Below are 24,024 nucleotides of genomic sequence, written 5' to 3' on the forward strand. Positions count from 1 at the left end.
TAGGTACCCAACTTGCAGTGATCTGACTTCTTAAGAATTTTTTTGACGTCACAATAGTGTAAAAGCAATACACAGATTGGTAGAAACTGTACTTTGGATCTTGAATTTTGATCTTCTGTTTTAGCAATATGTAGTGTCATATTTTCTTACAATGCTGAGTGGTGGCTATAAGGAACAGCTACCAATAAGCTGCTGAACAACCAATACTCCGTAGTGTATTATGTGGCTAAGGTATTAAGTAGATAAGGTTGTATTAAATACTTTTTCAACTTAAAATACTTTCTACTTAAGATGGGTTTATTGGGACATAACTGCATTATAAGTCAAGAAGTATCTGTAAACTTTACAAAAATTGTATTCTGTATTAGAATAAATAAATAGTGGAAGGAATACTTATATGTTTCATTTATGTTATAAATAAATCCTTTTTGATATATCATTAATTGATATATGCTTTTTATTTAAACCTAGGTATGAACACTTTTCTTCATGCCTTAATCAAGTATTAGGTCTTCTTAATGGTAAAGATCCTGATTCTTCTTCAAAGGTATGTAAAAATACATTTTTGTCTTCAACCTTTTATAAACTATAATGGGCAGAAAAATCCAAGTGTACTGCTTTCTTAATATTTACAAACTGAATACATTTGTGTAATAAATATTGAGACCAGGAAGTAGAATATTATGTGAACTCTAGTTACTCTTCTTATTCTCCTTTTTAAGTCAGTACCTGCCAGTTCCTTAGCAAGGATGACACAAACTGACTTCTGATAGGCTATTTTTTCTAATTTTTAATTTATGTAAACAAAAACATATAACATGTACTTTTTGCATTTTTTTGTTGTTGCTGTTCTGAGATTTACCCACATTTTATAAAGCTTTACAGATTTGTTGCTGCTGCTGCTGTTGTTGTTGATTGACTATTAGGAAGAACCTTATATTAACTATTTTCTACATGTCTTTTGGTGAGTTTATGGACATGTATGTCTTGGCTGTGTACCTAAAAGCAGAATTGCTCTGTCATGGAATATACATATGCTTTATTAGGCACCATGGAACCGATTGGTCTTATATAGTAGTATGTGTGTATATATATATGTCTATATATAAAATAGCATGCAAGTATGTTTGATTATAAGACCACAATGACTTTGATAGCAGAAACTGAAAGAATAATATGAGAAAGGAAAATTATATATTAATGTCGTCCATGAACTTAGTTGTGAAAATTCCAAACAAAATATTTATCAAATCAAAGCCAGTATTTAGAAAGGATCATGCCTTGTCACCAAATGAGATTTATCCCTGGAATGCAAAAATGGTTTAACTTTTGAAAAATATATAATATAATTTCTCACATTAATAAGAGCAGAAAAATAATGGTATTAACTTATTAGAGGAAGAACAAGCATTTGATAGAATTTAATAGTCATTCATGATAAAGATTAGCAAAGTAGGAATAAACAGAAGTTTCTTTCCCTCATAGAATAACTACCAAAAATCTATTGCATCATCATTTCTAATGGCTAATTATGAGAACTTTCCTTCATTTTAGAAATAAGAAAAGAATGTTCATTATAACCAGTTGTATTCAACAGTATTTATTGGTGATGCCAAACAGCCCAGTAAGAAAATGAACATGAATAAAAGTTATAGAAATTGGAAAGGAAGAAATAAAATTTATTATTCAGATGATGTTATTGTGAATATAGAAAATCTAGAATTTATAGAAATCATAAAAATTAAGTGAACCTGTTGAGCAAGTTGGGCTGGATGTAAGATCAGTAATACAATTAAATTTTATTTTTATTCTGGTGACAAATAAATGGAAAATAAAGTTCTTAAGATGGCATTTACTGATTTTTAAGGAAATATCAGATGATTAGGGCATAAATGTAGCAAAATGTATGTGGAGCCTCTGCTGTGAAATTACAAAACAGTTTAGGAAAACACAACTAAGCAAATATGAGTATACCAAGTTCTTTGGTTGGAGGAGTTTGCAATGTGTAATTAATCAAAACCCAGCAGGTTTGGTTGTTTTTGTTTTAGTGTTAGTTTTGGTTTTGGTGTTATATAGAAATTGAGACACTGTTTATAGAATTTATATGGATATATAGAAATTCTGAAATAACCTCAACTCTTCTGAAGAACAAAATTGAATGATTCATAGTACAGATACAAAAACTTAATGTAACACTACCGTAATAGAGCAGAGTCATAATGATAAGATAGCTAGCCCAGTGGAACACAGTATTGTCTTAAACCAGACTCAAAGTATATAGTCTTCTGATTGATAGCAGTAGAATCTTAAAAGTATGGTGATTTTTAAATGACACTAAATCAATTGAATATATGTCTAGGAAACAAACAAACAAAAAAAAGCCCTAACCTTAAGCTTATCTCGAACCAAATGCAAAAATTAATACAAAGGTTGTAGATGTAAATGTGAATGGTAAAAACAGTGAAGCTTTTAAGAGAAACATCTAACCAGAATATCTTCAGAGCCATGGGATGGACAAAGATTTTGTAAAGCAGGAAAAATTAAACAGGAAACAAAATATAGGAAAAATGATAGAGCTGGGGCTGTAGCTTAGTGGTAGAGCACTTGTCTAGCACATGTGAGGCACTGGGTTCGATCTTCAGCACCACATGAAAATGAATAAAAGTATTGTGTCTATCTTAAAAAAAGAAGGAAAAATGTTGGTCAGTTAGACTACATTACAATTAAGATTTGATGTTCATGAAAAGACTATCAATAAGAAAATAAAAAGGCAGCTGGTATGGTGATTCAGGCCTGTAATCCCAGAGACTTAGGAGGCTTAGAAAGGAGAATTGCAAGTTTTGAGGCCAACCTCACCAATTGAGCAAGACCCTGTCTCAAAATAAAAAGCACTGGGGATGTAGCATAGTAGTAAAGTGTCTCTTGGTCAGTCCTAGCACCAAAAAAAATAAGAAAGAAATAGAAAACAAAAGGGCATCTAAACTCACAGCATGGAAAAGATATCCACAATACATATGTCCAAAATGGACTCTTACCCAAAATATATTATTTTAAAATTATTTTTTAATGTAGAGTAGAAAAAAAACGCCAAACCCAGTAGATACCTGAATATAAACAACTTGGTCAATAAATATTAAATGGTTAGTCAACTTTATAAATCTTCAGGAAAATGCAAATTTAAATGGTATTAATGCTATATAACCACTGGATGTTTAAAATGGAAAATACTAGACAGACCATAATTTTCATACAGTACTAAACTGTGAAAACTGCCATTATCTACTAATACTGGGTATATATACATATATATATATATATATATATATATATACACATATACACACACATACATACATACATAAAAGTATGACCCAGCAATTCCACTTTTAGGGATTTACCTCAAAGAACTGGAGATATTGATATAGATATATATATATATAAGTATATATAGACACAAGTATTTTTTTTTTTCCACAAAAAGCCATATACAAAATACAGTGGTACTCCTATTAGCAAAGAATTGTAAACAACCCAAATGCCATCATCAATGGAATAAATAAGTAAAATGTGGTATTTGTTGCATCGGAATAGTATATAGCAGTGAGAAGGAATAAAATGCAATAATAGTATGTATACATCTAAGCTAAGGAAACCAGACATAGGGGGCTGGGTACTGGGGTGCATGTCTGTAATCCCAACAGCATGGGAGGCTGAGACTAGAGGATTGTAAGTTTGAAGCCAACCTCAGCAACTTAGGCCCTCAGCAGCTTAGTGAGTTCCTGTCTCAATATAAAAACTGAAAAAGGGCTGGGGGTGTGGCTTAGTGGTTAAGTGCCCTAGTGTTCAATCCCTGGTACCAAAAAAAAAAAAAGGAAAAAGAAACCAGACATAAAAGTACTGTATAAAGTTCCACGTGAGTTTCTTTGTATAAATCAGCAAACTGGCTGAAATTTTTATATGGAAATGCAAAAATTCAAAAATATGTAGGATAAAATTAATCTCTATATCAAAAATCTTTAGGGGAGAGGACTAGTTGTGGCATTCACTAGGAGGGTTCACTGAGGGATCCTGGAATTTTTAGTAGAGTCCTCCTGGTCACAGATGTGTTTAGAAAATGAACTAGCTCTGTACTAATGATTGATTTTATGAATGTTTTAAGAAAATCAGTGTGGGTGGAAAACTATCTCCTTAAATATGCATAAAATAGCTCTGTGAAATACACAATAAACTTTGCTTGTCTCCAGGTCAAAGTTTCTGGACCTAGAGATCAGGGTTTAACTTTAGAGCAATGTGAATCTATTACCTATTCAGAAACAAGGTCTGTAGTTTATATTTGCAAGTGTAAATTAAAGATTGTTCATCATTTATTACCATACATGAATATGGGATGGATTTTATTAAAATCAGATACTGTCATGTTGAGTAAAATGCAAATCCTGATTATGTCACTTAAAAAGTAGTAGATAGGCAAAGAGATACCAAATAAAAAACTTTTGTTAGTTTGATAGTACATGAAATAAGATAGATTTTAACTTGATGGCTAATAAGCAGACTGGTAGTAAATGTAGTGGTTATAGCCCATTTTACAAAATGGAGAACTGAGTATAGTAGGGTAGCTAAGGGTCATAATGCTAACAAGTATGTAAAGAATAGTATAGAAACAGTCATCCATACGGTTTTAAGGCTTTGAGATGCCACTTTTATCTTATCCTACAGTATGCTTTATAGTGATTCTTGACACTGAGGATTAATTCTTAACTTTTGAAGTTTTTGTCATTTTATAACAGAACATGCTTGTGTTTTAAAATGATTTAAGTACTATAAAAAGAGTATAACAGTAGTTGAAGTCACCCTTCCCTGTTTTGTTCTCATAGTCCTGCTTATCAGAGGTAAGCACTGTTAACAAATTTCTTTATAGCCTGGAACCTTATCACACATTTGAAAAATAATACTGAAAGATAAATTGGAAGCCATTTTTAACTTTGTTTGAGAATATTTTCTTTAAAAACATGGTGTTTTTAGCTTCATCATATGCTTTGTATGATGCAGTCCGATGAAATTGACATTAAATGAAGACTTTATATTATACAGGTTTTAGAATTACTTCTTGCCTTCTGTTCAGTGACTCAGCTGCGCCACGTGCTTACTCAGATGATGTTTGAACAGTCTCCATCTGGCAATACCATTCTGGGAGGCCGTTCTAAGTGCTTAGAACCTACTGTGGCTTTGCTTCGTTGGTTGAACCAACCATTGGATGGATCAGAAAACTGTTCTGTTTTAGCTCTGGAGTTGTTCAGGGAAATATTTGAGGTAATAAAATTAGACAAATTGATTTTTCTACTTTTCATTACCCTTAACATTTTGTTTTCAAGAACATTCATAGTAAACTTCCAATTGTTCGTATACTTTTGGAAAATTATTCTGAAACAGTCACTCTAGACTTACTTGCTGCATTCAACTACCAAGTGTTTTTTTGATAAGATTTGTATAGTTTTGTTGTATGGTTATACTTTTAATAGTCACATTCTGTCTTTCTCAGTAGAAGTTGTTCATTGTCCTTATTAGCTGTTGAGTTTGTAAAGATAGAATATGAGATTTAATTGAATATAAGATAGAGTGAACATGCCAGACTATATGCTATGCACTTAGGATAGAGGAAAAAATCACCTTAGTCAGTAGATTCTACTATCTCTGCAAATTAGCATTCTCTACTGTTTTCCCTGTTTTTACATTTTTTTATATTCCACTGTCTTCCTAAAGCATTTTCTTTCTCATTGGTGGATGCTTCTGAACTACAAATAAATATTTGTGTGAGTGATTACATACATTAAAGATTATGCACAAATTATCCTATTTTAACTTGATCTTGATTCTCAACAGTTTGAATATTTTTAAAAAGCCTTTGAGATTCTTGATGGAAATTATGGTTATTAACCATTAAGACCAATCTGTTATTATTTATTATAATTATTTTTAGCAAATTTGGGGGGGGGTTAGTAAATACTTAAATTATTTTGAAAAATTTTAAATCACCAGGTCTATTAAAAATGTCTTATTTGCAAAATCTTATTATTCCCTTTGAGGAAAAAAATAGCCATCATGGCCTTCAAAAAGGGATGCAAAGGTAAATTTTAAGCAGGAGATTCAAGTCAAGGAAATATTAAAGTAAATAAGACATCTAAAGAGACTGTGACAGCTGCATGATGACTGTTTTGTACTCTGTATTTCATCTTTATTTTTAATCATTGTTGACTATTAATTTTCTAGGATGCTATAGATACTGCTAACTGTTCCTCAGCTGACCGTTTTGTGACCCTTCTGTTGCCTACAATCCTTGATCAGCTTCAGTTCACAGAACAAAATCTAGATGAGGCCTTACTAAGAAAAAAATGTGAAAGGATGGTTAAGGCCATCGAAGTTTTGTTAAATATCCTTTGCTGTCATAAGTATGGAAATGATATTTTTTTTCCAGTACTGCATTACATTTTGTCTTTGTATTTTGTCATTTCCAATGATCATCTCTGTTCAGAAATATTAAAACTGAAAAATTTTAAAAGTTTCAATGAAAAGTCTCTAAGTATATAGACGTTCCCGCTTTTCTCTGTAAAATGTTTAAACTAAAGTGCATTTTAAGAAATGCTTTCTAATCTTAATTTGAAAGCATTTTTATTACAAATTGAGATTTGGAGATGCATTCTAAAATTATCTTATTACTGTCTTTTGCTTTTAATTCTAATTGTTACCCCTATATGATAAGTCCTGCTATCTTTAGTGGAGTGTATCAGTAATAAATATGTAGTTGTCATGATTTTAGCCCAGCTTTTCTTTCTTTTTTTTTAATTGTGTGTTTTAAAAATAAAAGCCTTTGGGCTGGAGTTGTGGCTCAGCGGTAGCACACTTGCCTAGCATGCTTGAGGCACTGGGTTCAATTCTCAGTACCGCATACAAATAAATAAAAATAAAGGTCTATCAACAAATGTTATCAACATAACTTTATTTTAAAAGAAAACCTTAAATACAATTAGTTTCACTTCTAACTTCATTTTTAGTTCTTTCCTGTGTTTGCTTTTTCCATATACTTAATTCTGAGTTGCTAATTAAGTGCAAATCCCATTTTTAAAATATTTAATTAATGCCCTCTCCCCCATAAGCAAATCTAACCAGATCTCTTAATTCACCTGGTCAAGTTTCTTGGTGTATAAAGGAACCAGAATATGCTCAACTTTTTACAGCACTAACTCTTAACTCTGGTTTGGTATTAGAATTATTTGAGAAACAAGAAAATTTAGACACAGGAACCTTCCAGTGAATCTGATGTAATGAAAGTAATTTTGAAACCTTAGGATTAGTGGAGATTGTATGTTCTGCGTGTTGATTTTTGTTTGTTTGTTTGATTCATCAGTGTAGGGGATTATAATATGCCACCAGATTTGAGAACCACTGCTTTACAGATTCATGTTTATTCTCCTTGACTTTAGAGATATTTGCAATTGATATACTCAGGCCTTTTCATTGAATGCCATCGTAACAGCCTCTTTTTGGTGGTAGATATTCACAGTAATTTACAATATGCAAAATGTGAGGAAATAACTTCCCTTAATTCAATAAATATTTATTGAAACGTGATCTTTGCTAAGAAAACGTGTACATCCGGTGGAGAAACACCTTTTTTAATATATTTTTTTTTTTTTTTAGTTGTAGTTGGACACAATACCTCCACTTTATTTATTATTATGTGTTGTTGAGGATCGAACCCAGGGCTTCGCATGTACTAGGTGAGCACTCCACCACTGAGCCACAACCCCAGCCTCCATCTTTTCTATTTTACTTTTGAGTCAGAAACTTCGTATGAGTTCTTCACTTGCCACTTACTTTAGTACCCTCAGTTCCAGTTTTCTGTCATTGAGCAAATATAACAGTAATTATACTGGATTGCAGTGACAAATAAATAATTAATATGAAATTATTCTGTTGTATATAACTACACAAATATATAGTATATTGAGAATTTTTTGTTTGTGTCTTAACAAAACTTAACCTCTGTGTGGAGATGATACTTTGAAAATGCACATTGCAAAAATTCTGACTACTATCAAATGTACCACTCTGATAGAACAGCAGTTTACATATGGCAAAATTGACCTGGGGTTTGGAACAAAGGTAGCCGATTCTGAATTATGGTGAGTATAAGAAATTCATATTGCAAAGTGGTCAAGGGCAATAAAAATCAAAGATGTGGTGATGCTCATCTTTAAAGATCATCCTAGTGTATGTTCAGTTAACTCAAGGTATAGCAGAGAATTAAAGTATTTTTTCATAATGAATTTGTTTAAAAACATTTAACTTATAGATTGTGTACTTCTTAAGAAAATTATTAACTTCTGTGGTTTCGTTTCATTGTTTAGGGTTTTGGGTATGTGCATGTGTGATTAGCTAAGGGTCCTGCACATTCCTTTTCTGGAAATTCTTTTTTATATTGCCTCAATTGTTATTTAATATCTTCATTCATAGTTTAATGACTTTGTTCATAGGAGTTTTGTTCATAATGTTTAATGAAATATATGGGGAAAAAATGGGATAGTTTTATTTAAGATAATGAATCACTGCTGATAGTTTTTTAACAAAGACAACTTTTCTTGGCCTGTCAGGAGTTGTGGTTAAAGGTAGATTTTCACTGAAAGTAAGAAGACATTCTTTTATGTTTCTTCCTCATCATGAATGAAGATAATCTAATAAAAATTATCTCTTTTTTACTTTTTATACTCTGAGAACATGGCCTAGTATAATTCTTTCACTTTGTATTGGGTATTCTTAATTACCTAAGATTACCCCCCATTTATAATCCAGTGACAAAACTAAGAATTAAATGGGTCATATTCCAATACAGCTTAAAGGATATTGCTATTTGAGAATAGAAAAAGAAACACTGTTTAAACTTAGATTATTAATACAAGTTTGTTCTCTTTGGGTCTTGAGTTTTAAGAATATTGATCTCTAATATTTTTACTCATCAGCGGACGTAATTCCTTATCTTCTTGAGTTTTAAATACAAAGATATAGGGCAGGTGATGTAGCTTAGTGTTAGAGTACTTGCCTAGGATGCATGAGGCCCTGAATTTAATCTCCAGTTCCATTTAAAAAAAGGGGGGGGGGGGTTGTTTGTTCATTGTCTTTAGAATTATGAACAGAAATAAGCCCAAAGAATTTTTTTAGTTATCTAATTTAAATATGACTTATGTTTAAAGCAAACTTGCTGCTGATGTAATTTTGAAAACTCTTGATTTGATGAACAAACTTAAACAGTTGGTTCCTGGTATGGAAGTAAGCTTCTACAAAATCCTTCAGGTGAGTTTAAACTTCTCAAACAGTGAAGTTGATTTATATTTAACTGATATCTAGTGAATATATTTGTTTTAATATTATAAATCTTTAAAGGATATTTATTTTAGAATTGGCCACCAGAAGACAGTTTAAAGTTAACTTTTATCAGTACTTTTAATATTCTCGTTATACTATTATTTTACATATTTTCCCCAAAACTGAACATTAAGTGCTCCTGATTTAAATGTATAGAATGTTAGTGATAATAATACTCTTCATTCTTTTCTTGTGTCATACTTGAGGATTTCTTTATGTGTTTCACTTGGCATTAGGAAAGTCGTGTTTATTTTAGATTTCGTTTTGTTTTGTTTTGATTAGGGTTGATGAGAAAGAATAGTAAGGGGACAGGAAAATGTCTATGTTATGGTTTGGATATGAGGTGTCCCCCAAAAGCTCATGTGTGAGACAGTGCAGGAAAGTTCAGAAGTAAATTATTGGGTTCTGAGAACCTTAACTTAATTGGTACATACCCATATCTGTACACTGATATGAATTAATTGGGTGGTGATGTTTGGCAGGTAAAGTGTGACTGGAGGAGGTAGGTCACTGGGAGCATGCCTTTGGGATTTATATTTTGTCCCTGCTGAGCAGAGCTTTCTCTGCCTCCTGGTTGCCATTATCCTGAACTACTTTCCTCTTTCACACCTTTTGGCTATGATGTTCTGCTTCACCTTGTGCACAGAGCTAGCCATGGACTGAACCTCTGAAACTGTGATCCAAAATAAACTTTTCCTCCTCTAAAGTGTTGTTATCAGGTCTTTTGGTCATAGCAATGAAAAGCTAACAGGAGAAGAGGACTCAATTCAATTATGAAAAAGTATAAGATTAGAAGAAGAGTGCAGAAAATAACTCACTCAGATTTCAAAACAGTAGTGTATGAATAAAAGCTCTACATGTTATCAGAAGACAATAACACCATATTTAGTTTAAATATCTAATTGGCCTTTTATTTACAGTTCTAGAATCGGGCAACATCTCGTTCTATCAAGTAAAATAAGTGTTCTCATTAGCTAGGCAAAGGGAGATTGGCTTTCTAGATAGAAAAAGTTCTAAAAAATCCAGAAACAAGAAACAAAAAGCAATTGGTCATTTTAGTTACTTGACTTAGAGGTTTTTCATCTTTTTGTTTGTATTTAAAAAGACTCAAATCAAAGTTCAGTTTGATTATGTAACATTTAGTACAAATGACTTCATTCTTATTATTTCTGATCTTCTGGGGCCTAGACCAACATTTGTTTAACAGTGTCTATTTTAATAACACCTGCCATTTATAGGTATTTAGCAAAAATGTTTAATTAATTATTACTGTTAATGCTGAATTGTTAGTACAGTAACTTAGCAAAGATATCTCTAAAATGTGTAGAAAGGGTAGAAGCCAAAACAAACTTTAGGCACGTCCACTTACACACTTTTGAGAATATTATGTGTAAAGGCATAGAAATGATTCAGAGTTTGACTGTACCAGTTGTTGGTGTAGTCTTGAGTGAGTAATTTCATCTCTCTATATTTAAATTTCCAAACTGCAAATTGGATTCTTCTTTGTGGGAGAAATTATAAAGAAAGATATCCATTGAGGGTTGTGTAATTAAAGACCTGCTGTTACCATAATTGTGTAGCACAAATTATGCTTGAGTACCTACAAGTCACCTAATGTTTTAAGTGTGAAGGAATTATATATTAATATCTTTATTAACAACGTGCCTTTTAAAGAATTGAGTCCAAAAATGTGATTTTTATGTTCTTAGGGGATGTTTTTCATAGTGGATGATTTGGTGCTGACAGTACCAATATAAAATATTTACTAATATAGAGAACTAATACTTTATACTGTTTCAGTCATTAAACTTAAATTTTCTGATTTGAGTTCATTTGAATTTTTAATTGATAACTGCCAATTTGGACATTATTAGCCATTTTTTTCTTTCATTAAATGGTAATTAGAAAAAGTAAACAGTGATTCTAAACATTAGTAAGGTGTGAATGATATTTTAAAATTATCAAAATATTTTAGATGTAATTTTCATAGACATAATTGAAAGCATCCCAAACTTTTGCTAAATTTTTAAGCTAGTGTTCATAGTGATTGCATGACAGTGTAAATAGCTATAAACAGTAAAGTCCATTAATGCATTCAGACATTAAATAGAGACATTTTAGAATTTGCCACTTTGCTCTAAAGACCTGACATCATATATTCTTTCTGCCTCTTATTTTCTGGTTTCTGATTTGTTTAGGATCCTCGTTTGATTACTCCTTTGGCTTTTGCTTTAACATCAGATAATAGAGAACAAGTCCAATCTGGATTGGGAATATTATTGGAAGCTGCTCCACTGCCAGACTTTCCTGCATTGGTGTGAGTTACAGTCATTTGCAATGTATCTCTTGTGCTATTGAAATGATTACTGTTTGTGCAGTAATCCTTAATATGAATAGATTATTGAATTGAAGATTTTGTGATTGTCAGTAATTTTTCATGCGATTAAAATAAAATTTTGATTCCTACAACTGAAAGGGCCAGACATGTACTCAATCATGGGAACACTAGATCCATGGAGTAAAAGATGTTATCCAGATACCATCCTTCTTTGTCTCTTACTACCTGTTTTTAAAAATGTAGTAGGTTCAGGATTCTTTTTACACTTGGATCCTACCATATTAGTTTCTTTACAGGAAGAACTTTTCCTTTCTAGTTGTTTTAAGTGAGTAGTATAAGCATAACTATCCTTGACCAGATCTGGGTTGTTGCTAAGGTGTTAGCTGTGAGAACTACATGGATTAAAAGTTATTTGGATAAGGTTGATGTAAAGGTTCCTGAAGAAACATTCTGTGCTTTTATCAGAAAATGGAATAGACACTGGCCAGGCAAGATTTTTTCACTATGCTCACCAATTTTAAATAACAAAAAAGAATACTTGCAATGATGTTTGAAAAAATTTCAAATTGTTGTGTTGGGAGTAGTTCTCTGTAAACTAAATGGTTGCGATCAAAATGTCTACTAAAGGTCATCAAATATATGGTCATACAGGAAGCTTCTAAAGTTAACAAGATACAAATGGTCTATAAATGTAGCAACTCCATTTGGTGTTTGCTTGATTGCTTTAATAGTGTTAATATTTAAAAATTTCTCAAGCTTCAGAGGGAAGACTGCATCCACAATGAACATGGGCATCTGAACCTCTGCCTCTGGACATGAGGTTTTCATTACTATTTTCACTATTTTGACCATCCTTGTCTTGTATTGTAGATACTTTTCTCAAAACATTCATATATGTTTACTATTTAGTGTTCTTATTTGATATTATCTTGGGCAGTTCAATAAGGCAAATTTATAGGATGGATAAGTAAGTAGGTTTTTCTGTGCATGCTTATTTATTAACCTTTAACAAACATTTGGTAAGGGCCTATTATGACTGTGTGTCAGTCTCTTTTCTGGACATTTTGACCATAGCAGTAAATTGACTGGGTTCCTGCTGTCATAAATTTACAGTATAGTCAGTGGAGAATATTTAAAAGTGAGGGTGAGTTCATTTTGTATATTTTGTTATGGGAAGGAGAGGTAGTTAATATTAATATTGCATAGGGCATTAGCAAAGGCCTGAGGAGCTCATACAAAGCCCTGAGATAGGAACAACATGGGCTTTTAAGGATGGAAATCTGATTGGTGAGGACAGAGTTTAAAAAAAAAAAAAAAATCAAGGACATAAAGGCCAGGTGATCTCTCTCATGGCATAAAGGTTGCTTTGAACAGTACCAATAATTTTGTAAGTCATTGCAAATAATGCACACTCACACACTAGTTCTGCAGTACCTCCAAACCAAAGATGGATGTGTTACAGTGAAGGATTTAAGTGAAAAAGTAAGTTCTTTAGTAAATTTAGTACATTTCCCAAAACCCTGTTTCTTCATGCTCTCCAAAATTATTTTGAGAAGATTTAAAGATTTCTATTCAAAAAGACCCATTCTAAGGGCTGGGGTTAAAGCTCAGCGGTAGAGCGCTCGCCTCACATGTGCAAGGCCTGGGTTCGATCCTCAGCACCACACTAAAAAAAAATAAAATAAAAGTTATTGTGTACAACTACAAAAAATCAATATTTTGAAAAAAAAAAGTTCTAAAAGATTCCCTAATTATGCATTGTTTTTTTTTTAACTTTATTTTGTTATTACTTTGTTTTCTTTTTGACTCTCATTCAGACTTGGAGAAAGTATAGCAGCAAATAATGCATATAGACAACAGGAAACAGAACATATGCCCAGGAGAATGCCTTTGCAGTCATTAAGTCACAGTTTTCCAACATCAGTAAAGTGTTTAACACCTCCCCTTTTGAAAGATAATGTTCCTGGGTTGAACATTGAGGAATTAATAGAGAAACTTCAATCTGGAGTAATGGTGAGTGATAACAATATTAAATGGGATGATGCCTGGTATCTCCCAGCTAAAAATTACCTCTAATGATAACATTTATTTAAATAACCTTAGATGTTCATTTCATAACTGAAACTTTCTTTTGACATAAGAAGTATATTATTGTGGAAATTTTGAAAGGACAGGAACAGAAATCAGTCATAAAATTTTAGCATTTATTAACACAATTATCAGTCCTTCCTAGTCCCCTTTCTACCATGCAGCCAGCTTAAGAAATAGTTTTAAAGTTGCCATAAGCTTATCAAATCTTTCCTCCTTCTCTTTCTCCTTACTCCCCACCAAGTTAGTGACCCACCTTATGTAATTTTTTTTTTAATTTTAACATATATGATAGCAGAATGCATTATAATTCTTATTACATATGTATACCACAATTTTTCATATCTCTGGTTGTATACAAAGTATATTCACACCAATTCGTTTCTTCATACATGTACTTTGGATAATAATGTCCATCACATTCCACTGTCATTTCTAACCCCATGCCCCTCCCTTCCTCTCCCACCCCTCTGCCCTATCTAGAGTTCCTCTGTTCCTCCCATGCTCCCCCTCCCTGCGCCACTATGAATCAGCCTCCTTATATCAGAGAAAACATTTGGCATTTCTGTTTTTGGGGATTGGCTAATTTCACTTAGCATTATCTCCAACGCCATCCATTTACCTGCAAATGCCATGATTTTATTTTCTTTTATTGCTGAGTAATATTATATTGTGTATATATGCCACATTTTTTTTTTTTTATCCATTCATCTACTGAGGGGCAACTAGGTTGGTTCCACAGTTTAGCTATTGTGAATTGTGCTGCTATAAACATTGATGTGGCTATGTCCCTGTAGTATGCTGTTTTTAAGTCCTTTGGGTATAGACTAAGGAGAGGGATAGCTGGGTCAAATTATGGTTCCATTCCCAGTTTTCCAAGAAATCTCCATACTGCTTTCCATATTGGCTGCACCAATTTGCAGTCCCCCCAGCAGTGTATATCTTTTTCCCCATATGCTCACCAACACTTATTGTTGTTTATCTTCATAATAGCTGCCATTCTGACTGGAGTGAGATGAAACCTTAGGGTAGTTTTGATTTGCATTTCTCTAATTGCTAGTGATGATGAACTTTTTAAATTTTTGTTGATTGATTGTATATCCTCTTCTGAGAAGTGTCTGTTCATGTTCTTGGCCCATTTATTGATTGGGTTATTTGTTTTTTTGGTGCTTAGCTTTTTTCATTTCTTTATATACACTAGAGATTAGTACTGTATCTGATGTGTGAGGGGTAAAGATTTGCTCTCAAGATGTAGGCTCTCTATTCACCTCACCGATTGTTTCTTTTGCTGAGAAGAAACTTTTTAGTTTGAATCTATCCCATTTATTGATTCTTGATTTTAATTCTTGCACCAAAGGAGTCCTATTGTAGCATATGTGCTGCCAAAGCAAACATCTGATATAACATTCTTTTATTTTTCTTTGTTATTCATCATTAAGTTTTAATGATTTAATTGCGAAGTAGAAATTTATTTTATGATTTTTGTCATGTTAACAATTTTCCGATTTTGAATCTAAAAACTTAGGTCAAGGATCAGATAAATGATGTGAGAATATCTGATATAATGGATGTTTATGAGATGAAACTCTCCACATTAGCTGTGAGTACAAGCTTATTTTAACTATTTCTGAAAAGTTTTAATAGTTGTTTTGGAAATTGATAAAAATTAATGATGTTTTTGTAACAGTCCAAGGAAAGCAGATTACAAGATCTCTTGGAAGCCAAAGCTCTAGCTCTTGCACAAGCTGATAGACTGATTGCTCAGTATCGCTGTCAGAGAACTCAAGCTGAAACAGAGGTATGTGCGGATATAAAGACGTGTCTGGTTAGTAGAAAATTTAATGAATGAAGTAAATCATATGCACGATATTATATTTTTATTACTATAATCAAAATGTATTTTCCTGAGGATTTGATGCATCTACTCCACTTTGAAACTTTCTTCCCTTTAATTATGGTTAAGTCGGGCTGGGGATGTGGCTCAAGCGGTAGCGTGCTCGCCTGGCATGCGTGCGGCCCCGGTTCGATCCTCAGCATCACATACAAACAAAAATGTTGTGTCCGCCGAAAACTAAAAAATAAATATTAAAAATTCTCTCTCTCTCTCTCTCTCTCTCTCTTTAAAAAAAAATAATTATTATGTTTAAGTCTATCTTTTGATTTTGTTTTCTATCTAATTGATATTCTTTATGTATTTTTTGGTTTTAACCATTATTAAAATGTTAGTGTTCCCAATTTATGGCAAGCACAGATTTTTTTTTTTTCCTGTGCTGTATTTAGAGCTTCCTATACAGCTACATTTAAGTGTACAGCAAATATTTAAAACTAATCATAACTAGTAGTGAATTAATCACCTTTCCCTTTAAAAAACGTTTTTCTTGGGCTGGGGTTGTGGCTAAGTGGTAGAGTGCTTGCCTTGCACCTGTGAGGCACTGGGTTCAATCCTCAGCACCACATACAAATACATAATTAAAATAAAGGAATTCTGTCCATCCTCAACTTAAAAAATTATTTTAAAAAAACAGAAAATCAAGTCCTGTTGATTCTACCTCCTAAAAATTACACTCTTCTGCCTTATGTCTGTTCCTAATTCTGTTTACTATAGGTCAATTCCTTTTTGTTTTTCATAGGAAGAGTCACAACAGAATCTCTAATTTAGAGTCCTCCTGCCTGAGTCTAGTACTCTATTTTCAGCTACCCTCTACACTCCAGCCAAAGTTGTTTCCTGTGTTTGGTTCTGCCCTTCTTCACCCCACCCCTAGAGATCTCTGAAGCAATAATCTGATTATCCCTTCTGTGCTGAATATCCTTCACAATAGCTGCCATTGCTCTCAGAATATCATTGATTGTTCTTAGTGTAGCATATAAGGATTACAACTACTTCCTAATCTATATCTAGCAATTCTTCTTATTTAGTGAAGTCAACCATATTAGACTACTTTGCATTTTCTAAAACTTACCATACTTTTGTGTTTCCTTGTCTTTGTAATTTCTGTCTCCTGTGTAGAACAACTTCTCTTTCTTTGCCTGACTCCTTATAGTCTTCAGATTGCAATTTAAATACCTCTATTTCCCAGAATTCTGCTATGATCTTTTCCAACCCATTCGTGTGTTTGCCTATTCTTTTACTGTGTATCAATGCTGTGCTTAATAATATTTCTCACATTATATGCAAATACCATTATCTTCCCCTTACTTGGGACCTTGGAGATTTTGTGCACCTCCAAGCCATACATAGCACATATTTAGCATATGGTAGATGCTTGGTAAGTTTGATACTGGTTATGTACAAATATATATAAGATGTATACCTTATAGGTCAGAATTTAATTCAGTAATATGAATTCCCATCAGTCACAAATCTACACAATTTAATTTTATTTGTAATGAATTATTATAAAGTTGTTTGGATTTTTAAAGGCAGTAAAAGCAGTGACACATAAAAATACCTTTATGATATTTTCAGATTAAAGGCATTCTAAAAAATATGGAGAAATATAGGTTTGGGGGTGTGTGTGTGTGTGTGTGTGTGTGTGTGTATGCTATTTTAGCATGGCTTTATTTGTCTTAACTAGTATATTGAACTTAAGTGTAAATATAAAAAATTAATGATATTGAAATAATTTGTTTCCATCTTTTCTCCTAGTGCATTCTTGTATTCTATGTCTATTGGACATGTCTTGCATTTTATTAGAAAATTTAATATTTGGGTGCGCTCAATGGTAGCACACTTGCCCTGGCATGTGTGAGGCACTGGATTCCATCCTCAGCACCACATATAAATTAATAAATAGGTAAATAAAGATTAAAAAAGAAAATTTAATATTTTATTCGTATACTAGAAATGTTTATCATAAAAACAACACTAATTCATATTACTTTTTTATAGTCTATGTCATAAAAACGAGTAGGATGTAGGTTTTTATTTGGCATTTGAAAATAAGTAGTATTTTTAAGGCTAGAAGGGTAGGGATAATTCATTTCTCATTTTAGTTACTTTTATCCTTTAATGTTTCATGTCACTTATTAAATATTGCTATGTTCTTGAGTATGCCACCTTAATTTTAAGTATTAAGGATCTGTGATGTAACTAAGGTCTTATTCTTAATTCTTACATGAAATGGAAGAACTGACGTATGCAACTAGTAGTTTATTTTTAATGGCTATCCTTTAATTGTAGCTACAACTACTTTTATTTATTTATTTATTTTAATGTGGTACCGAGGATTGAACCCAGTGCCTCACAAGTGCTAGGCAAGCACTCTACCACTGAATCACAACCCCAGCCCCTATAGCTACTTTTATGTTAAATTTTTGTTCATTTCCTTTAGCCTGGTCATCTGAAATTGTTTTTATGAGAATGACTTACTAAATATAAAACTATAATAATACAGTTGAACATTCCTAATGCAAAATTCTGAAATCCAAAATGCTTCATAATCCAAAGGAAAATTTCTTACCATGAAACTTTTTATTTTGTTTACAAAATTGTTAACATATTCTATAAAATTGCCTTCAGAGTATCTATGTAAGGTGTATTTGAAAGAAATGAATTTTGTTTTTAGATAGAGCCCTATCCCCAGGATACTTCATTATGTATATACACATAATCCAGAATTCTGAAGAATCTGAAATCTGAAACACTTTTATTCCAAGCATTGGGGATAGGAATACTCACCCTGTGTCTTATTTATTAAAAATACAATTGAGTAATAAGTATATATGATTAATGCAACTCTCTATAGTCAGTAGATACTGACTTATTTGATACTGGGTGAATCTTTTAAATCATGGATAGCTAAGCAATATAATCATTGAATGAACTTAGTTGTCGTAATTAGTATTAGGTTGAACCATGTCATTTTTTCATTTCTGCAGGTCAAAAAGTAGTTGTATATTGGCAATTTCATAACATTTAACATAATATCACAGAGATTTGATGTTGGTATTTAATTCATCTCTTAATGACCTTAAATTATATGCACTGAGATGTATGACTATAGATCTCTAGAATAAGTTCTTATAGGTGAATTGCTGTGTATAAATTCTTAATGGACCTCATTGTACACGTGATTTGTTAACTGAAATGTTATGGATGATACATAGTTATATATAAATGATAGTCTGCTGTTTTCTTTTAAGGCACGAACACTTGCTGGTATGTTAAGAGAAGTTGAAAGAAAAAATGAAGAACTTAGTGTATTACTGAAGTCACAACAAGTTGAGTCAGAAAGAGCCCAGAGTGATATCGAGCATCTCTTTCAGCATAATAGGAAGTTAGAGACTGTGGCCGAAGAACATGAAATACTGACAAAATCTTACATGGAACTTCTTCAGAGGTAAATAAGGTTTCCGTCCAAGGTTACAACCTAGAATGAACACACTATATTTTTTTCTGTGATACTAAAATTCTTTTGCAAGCATTTCATATATTTTGCTTACCCCATAAAATAAGTAGTTATCAAGAAACTTGAGTCATGGTGAAATGAACTATTGCTTCCTCAAACTCATTAGTAAATTTGGAAATAGAATATAGGTGTCCTTTATTTCTTTGCAGTTAACTTTGCTTCTTTTATTCATATAGTCACCAATCATATGGGATGTAAGCTCCATAAGGACAAATTTCTTTGCTTTTTTTGGTCACTGAAAAATCCGTAAAGCCTAGAATGGTGCTTGATTCATATATAATTAAGCACCTCATTAATTGTTGAATGAACTTAGTTGTTGCAATTATCATCAGGTCAAACCATATGAGTTGTCATTTCTGCAGTTCAAAAAATAGTTGTATGTTGGTAGTTTCCTAACTTTCAACCTTAATAGCAGAGAGATTTGGTTGTGTTTAATTCATCTCTTAATGATGTTAAGTTATATGTATTTTCTTGTATGAATACAGATCTGTAGAGTAAGTTTTGTAGGTGAATTACTGGAGTATATACATTTTAAAATTTTGACAGATATTTTCAGATTTATATCTAAAAAGGTTATACACAACAATTCATCTATAAGAACTTCTAGAGATCTATAGTCATATAATTCTTATTCCTACTAATAAAAGTTTTGATTATTTTTTTCCTCCCTTGTCAAACTTTCAGACCATTTTTAAAACTTCTGAATTTCCAGGAAGACCAGGAACTATTATGTGTATTCTAGCAAACAATAAAAATGAAAACATTCTGAGGAACTTTTTTTTAAAACTTATTTTAAAATTGTGTTAATACAGATGTAGAAATTTTTAACTTTGCAAGGTTCTTTGGTTTATTTGTCTATCAATAAAAGTAATGGAAGTTGTGATGACTAATTCATTTCTAAACAGGGTAGTTTCCCCCAACAACTTTTGAGACACCACTGATAACATGCACTCTGTGTTAAATCAGATTAACATGTAAGAATGTAAGCTGTGGTCCAAAAGAAATACGTGGTTTCTGGGACCTACTTGTGGCCACCAAAAGTAAAACTTCAGTTGCCATGGAGGTAATAAAGGGAAGCTAATTGTTAGGGAGTGTTCATTTTAATTATCAGGAGTATCTGAAGGTATTCAAATTCAATAAAAGTATTCAAATTCATATTGGTAAGAACTGTGTGATAGATCGATGAAATCTTTTTTTCTTTTTCTTTTTTTTCTTTTTTTGAGTGTGAAAGAGTAAGATTCAAGCAAGAGGAAAAGAAATAGTTCTCACAGAGAGAGAAGGGTTTTAATAGGAGGTTACCACAGATGAAATATTTCTGTTGGCCACATTTGGCCAGTGCCACCCATTTTTGTTGATTAGGGTTTTTTAGTTGTTTGTTTTAATCTTTTTACTGTGACCTGCTTGTGTCCACCAAAAATAAAACTTCTTTAGTGGCTAAGTAACTAAAACTTTTAGTAGGTAAACTAAAACTATATCCACAAAATAAGGCTAATGTCTCACATATTTCTTTTTTTCTTTCTTTTTTTTTTTTTTTTTTTTTTTTTTAGTACTAGGGATTGAACTCAGGGGCACTCAACCACTAAGCCACATCCCCAGCCCTATTTTGTATTTTATTTAGAGAAAGGGTCTCACTGAGCTGCTTAGTGCCTAGCTGTTGCTGAGGACTGGCTTTGAAGTTGGGATCCTCCTGCCTCCTGCATCAGCCTCCCAAGCTGCTGGGATTACAGGCTTGTACCACCACACCCAGCTTGTCTCACATATTTCTATTTCATATTAATTTTTAACCACATCAGTCAACCTGAACATATCTTTACTGTCTTAGAGTTCATTGAAATCGGTTTGTTCATAACATTCCTCTTATTAGTACTATTTTTTCCATTGTGTTTTCTTTCATAAAGTTACCAATTCATTGTCATTTCAGAAATGAAACTACTGAACAGAAGAATAAAGATTTGGAGATCACATGTGATTCTCTGAATAAACAAATTGAGACAGTGAAAAAGTTGAATGAGTCACTCAAGCAACAAAATGAAAAGTAAAATTTCTTTATTCTAATATCTTATATATTCTAGTTGGGATTTTACAAAAGAAAAATATATATTTGGCAGATTTCACAAGTAATTATGGTTCTTGTGTTATTTTCTGGGGAAATACTTGGGAACAAAATGTCACAAATAATATGGTCCAATGGTTTTTCTTTTATAACTTCAGAACTATTACCCAGTTGCTAGAGAAAGAAGAACAGAGAAAAGAAGTCCAAAACCAGTTAGTAGATAGAGAATGTAAATTAGCAAGTAAGTAACTTCTTGTTTAATACATTGCCTATTTTTAGCATGTTTTGCATTGGAAGAAATGCATGTGTGGCTTCTTTTACTTTTTAATTACTTTTTACTTCTCAACTTTTTTAAACCTTAAATGAGACTCACAACTTCCCTTTTCTTTTTGTAATATTTCATAGAAGTAGTTTCCTTAGCTTGATCCAAGTTGAAAAGACTAATATATATATATATATTTTTTTTTTAGATCTAGGGGTACAAGAAATAATTTCCTTTTAAAAATTTTAAGAGTCATAACAGCAGGTGGCAGTGCTAGGTAACTTTTAGCTTCTAGTTTCTTAATGCTGCATCTGTGAAATGATGTATAAAAACATTTTGTTCTAACTCACTTGCCTTAGAGCACAGAAACATACCTATATAATTTTTCATGGTTTTCTTCCCCCTGTTTTTTCTCCTAACCCTTATGCTCTTGAGAGTTGTTCTTCCTGTCTTTGATGTATAATATATTTATATTCATAACAGAGGAAACAGGGAATGGAATGAATACTTGGTAATTCCTGTACTAACAGAGTGGAAGAGTTTCATGGTAATTTCTATTCAGCAAATTCTGTAAAAACATGTATTTGCAGCAAGATATCTCTCTCTTTTTTTTTTTTTTTTAATAATTGTAGTTGGACACAATATCTTTATTTTATTTATTTTTATGTAGTGCTGAGGATCAAACCCAGGGCTTCATACATGTTAGGCGAGCACTTTACAGCTGAGCCCCAGCCCCAGCAAGATATCTCTTTATCATACTCATTGCTTTTTTTTTTTTTTTTTTTTTTTTTTTTGCTTTTATAATAGTTACTAATGCTTTTTAAGGTAATATCAGTATAAGACCAATGAATATATAAATGAATACATAGCTGGTGTTTGTTTTAAGATTTGCATCAAAAAATAAAAGCACAAGAAGAAAAGATTAAAGTCTTACAAAAGGAAAGGGAAGATAAGGAAGAATCCATTGATATCCTTAGGAAAGAATTAAACAGAACAGAACAGATAAGAAAAGAGTTGAGCATTAAGGTAAGACTTCTTTGCATTTGGAAAGGATAAATTTGGATAAATTTATGTTCTGTTTTATTAGTAATTTTGTTTAAAAGATATTAGGATTTCAAAGCCATTTGACTGTCACTTGTTATAAGGGCTCTCTAACACTGTTTTTCATAAAATCATCAAACATTTATTGAATGTATACTGCATACCAGCACTTAACAGCTTTCAAGTGTTCAAAAAATATGGAAAGGGATTCCTGGTTCTTGATGTCATATGCAAGTACTTATATTTCTGCTTATAATCTTCCTTCATAGCTATTTAGAACTTTGTAATTTGCAAAGGACACAACATTTTTTTCTTAATTGTCTTCAGATTAACAAATGTTGTATTAATACTTTAATATTAATACATGTAATTTAAAAATGAAAAAATGAAGTCTGAAGTAACAGAATCATGGTCATAAATATTCCAAAAATAAAAATAGTGCTCTTTCTATTTTATGGTCACTCAACTTGAGTGTTAGCCATGAGTTATTCTCTCTGGCCAATTATGTTACCACCTATTATAAACCATGAGTAATAGGAGAGACATAAAATTTAATACCACTTTTACATTTTTTGTTGTCTGCCTTAATACATTTTTTAGTAATTTTTAATGTAGTAGTATATAGTAGTTTCTGCAAAACTTTAGCTGCTAGCTATTGATTTAAAAAGATAAGTTGAAAGTATTTTCCTAATTTACATTATATTAATGCTTATCTTTACCATATAATTTGTCTAACTGCAATATAATACACATTATATTGTTATCTTGAAATGGTTGTCTTACACACAAATGAAAAATAAAGGATCTTAACATACCTAAAGATAAATCATACTAAGCTATTTTTCTTCTCAATTTTCATTTTCTCCTACCCCCTTCCCCAATTCCATAGGCTTCCTCCCTAGAGGTTCAAAAGGCTCAATTAGAAGGTCGTTTGGAAGAAAAAGAAAATTTGGTGAAACTTCAACAAGAAGAGCTGAACAAACACTCTCATATGATAGCAATGATTCACAGTTTAAGTGGTGGAAAAATAAGTCCAGAAACTGTAAATCTTAGTATATAGACATCATGGCATTTTGGAATTTGTAATAATGATAATTTGGGTGTATTTATGTATTGGAGGGGGGTGGTTAAAGGAGGTTACTTGTGACTCCAAAACAATGGGAAATTCTTATCTAGTTAATAATTTAGTAAAAATCATAATTTGATGCATGTTTTATTTGGTGTTTTGAATTAGAATTTTTTTTAAACTTTTCTGGTTTTGGCTTTTATTGCTTAAAGCTTTCTTTGCTTGTTACATTAGCGTATTCTTAAGAAACCTGCATTATAGTCTTTCTAAACTACTCTTTTCCTTGTCTACTCTCATTTGTGATTACAGTCATGGGTCACTTAACAAGGATACATTTTGATAAATACCTAA

General features: G+C 32.0%; 1 protein-coding gene across 2 annotated transcripts in view; it reads left to right on the forward strand.

Moving 5' to 3' along the window:
* Cip2a (cellular inhibitor of PP2A) overlaps positions 1-23,812 on the forward strand; it is a 35,481-nt gene extending 11,669 nt beyond the window's left edge. Inside the window, exons 8-21 of one of the 2 annotated variants that reach the window (XM_046464046.2) lie at positions 472-547; positions 5,092-5,310; positions 6,268-6,427; positions 8,039-8,180; positions 9,246-9,345; positions 11,616-11,734; positions 13,573-13,768; positions 15,369-15,443; positions 15,531-15,641; positions 18,986-19,182; positions 21,173-21,286; positions 21,463-21,545; positions 22,453-22,592; positions 23,497-23,812. In XM_046464046.2, the coding sequence (XP_046320002.1) occupies positions 472-547; positions 5,092-5,310; positions 6,268-6,427; positions 8,039-8,180; positions 9,246-9,345; positions 11,616-11,734; positions 13,573-13,768; positions 15,369-15,443; positions 15,531-15,641; positions 18,986-19,182; positions 21,173-21,286; positions 21,463-21,545; positions 22,453-22,592; positions 23,497-23,667 (1,903 nt within the window). In that variant the 3' untranslated portion in view covers positions 23,668-23,812. The remainder of the gene's footprint in view (positions 1-471; positions 548-5,091; positions 5,311-6,267; positions 6,428-8,038; positions 8,181-9,245; positions 9,346-11,615; positions 11,735-13,572; positions 13,769-15,368; positions 15,444-15,530; positions 15,642-18,985; positions 19,183-21,172; positions 21,287-21,462; positions 21,546-22,452; positions 22,593-23,496) is intronic. The other variant, XM_046464047.2, reaches the window with a different exon arrangement.
* The last annotated feature ends 212 nt before the right edge of the window (positions 23,813-24,024 follow it).

The sequence above is a fragment of the Marmota monax genome, unplaced genomic scaffold (assembly GCF_021218885.2).
Source record: "Marmota monax isolate L192 unplaced genomic scaffold, Marmota_monax_Labrador192_F-V1.1 WCK01_AAM20220418_F8-fsc00156, whole genome shotgun sequence".
NCBI classification, from domain to species: Eukaryota; Metazoa; Chordata; class Mammalia; order Rodentia; family Sciuridae; genus Marmota; species Marmota monax.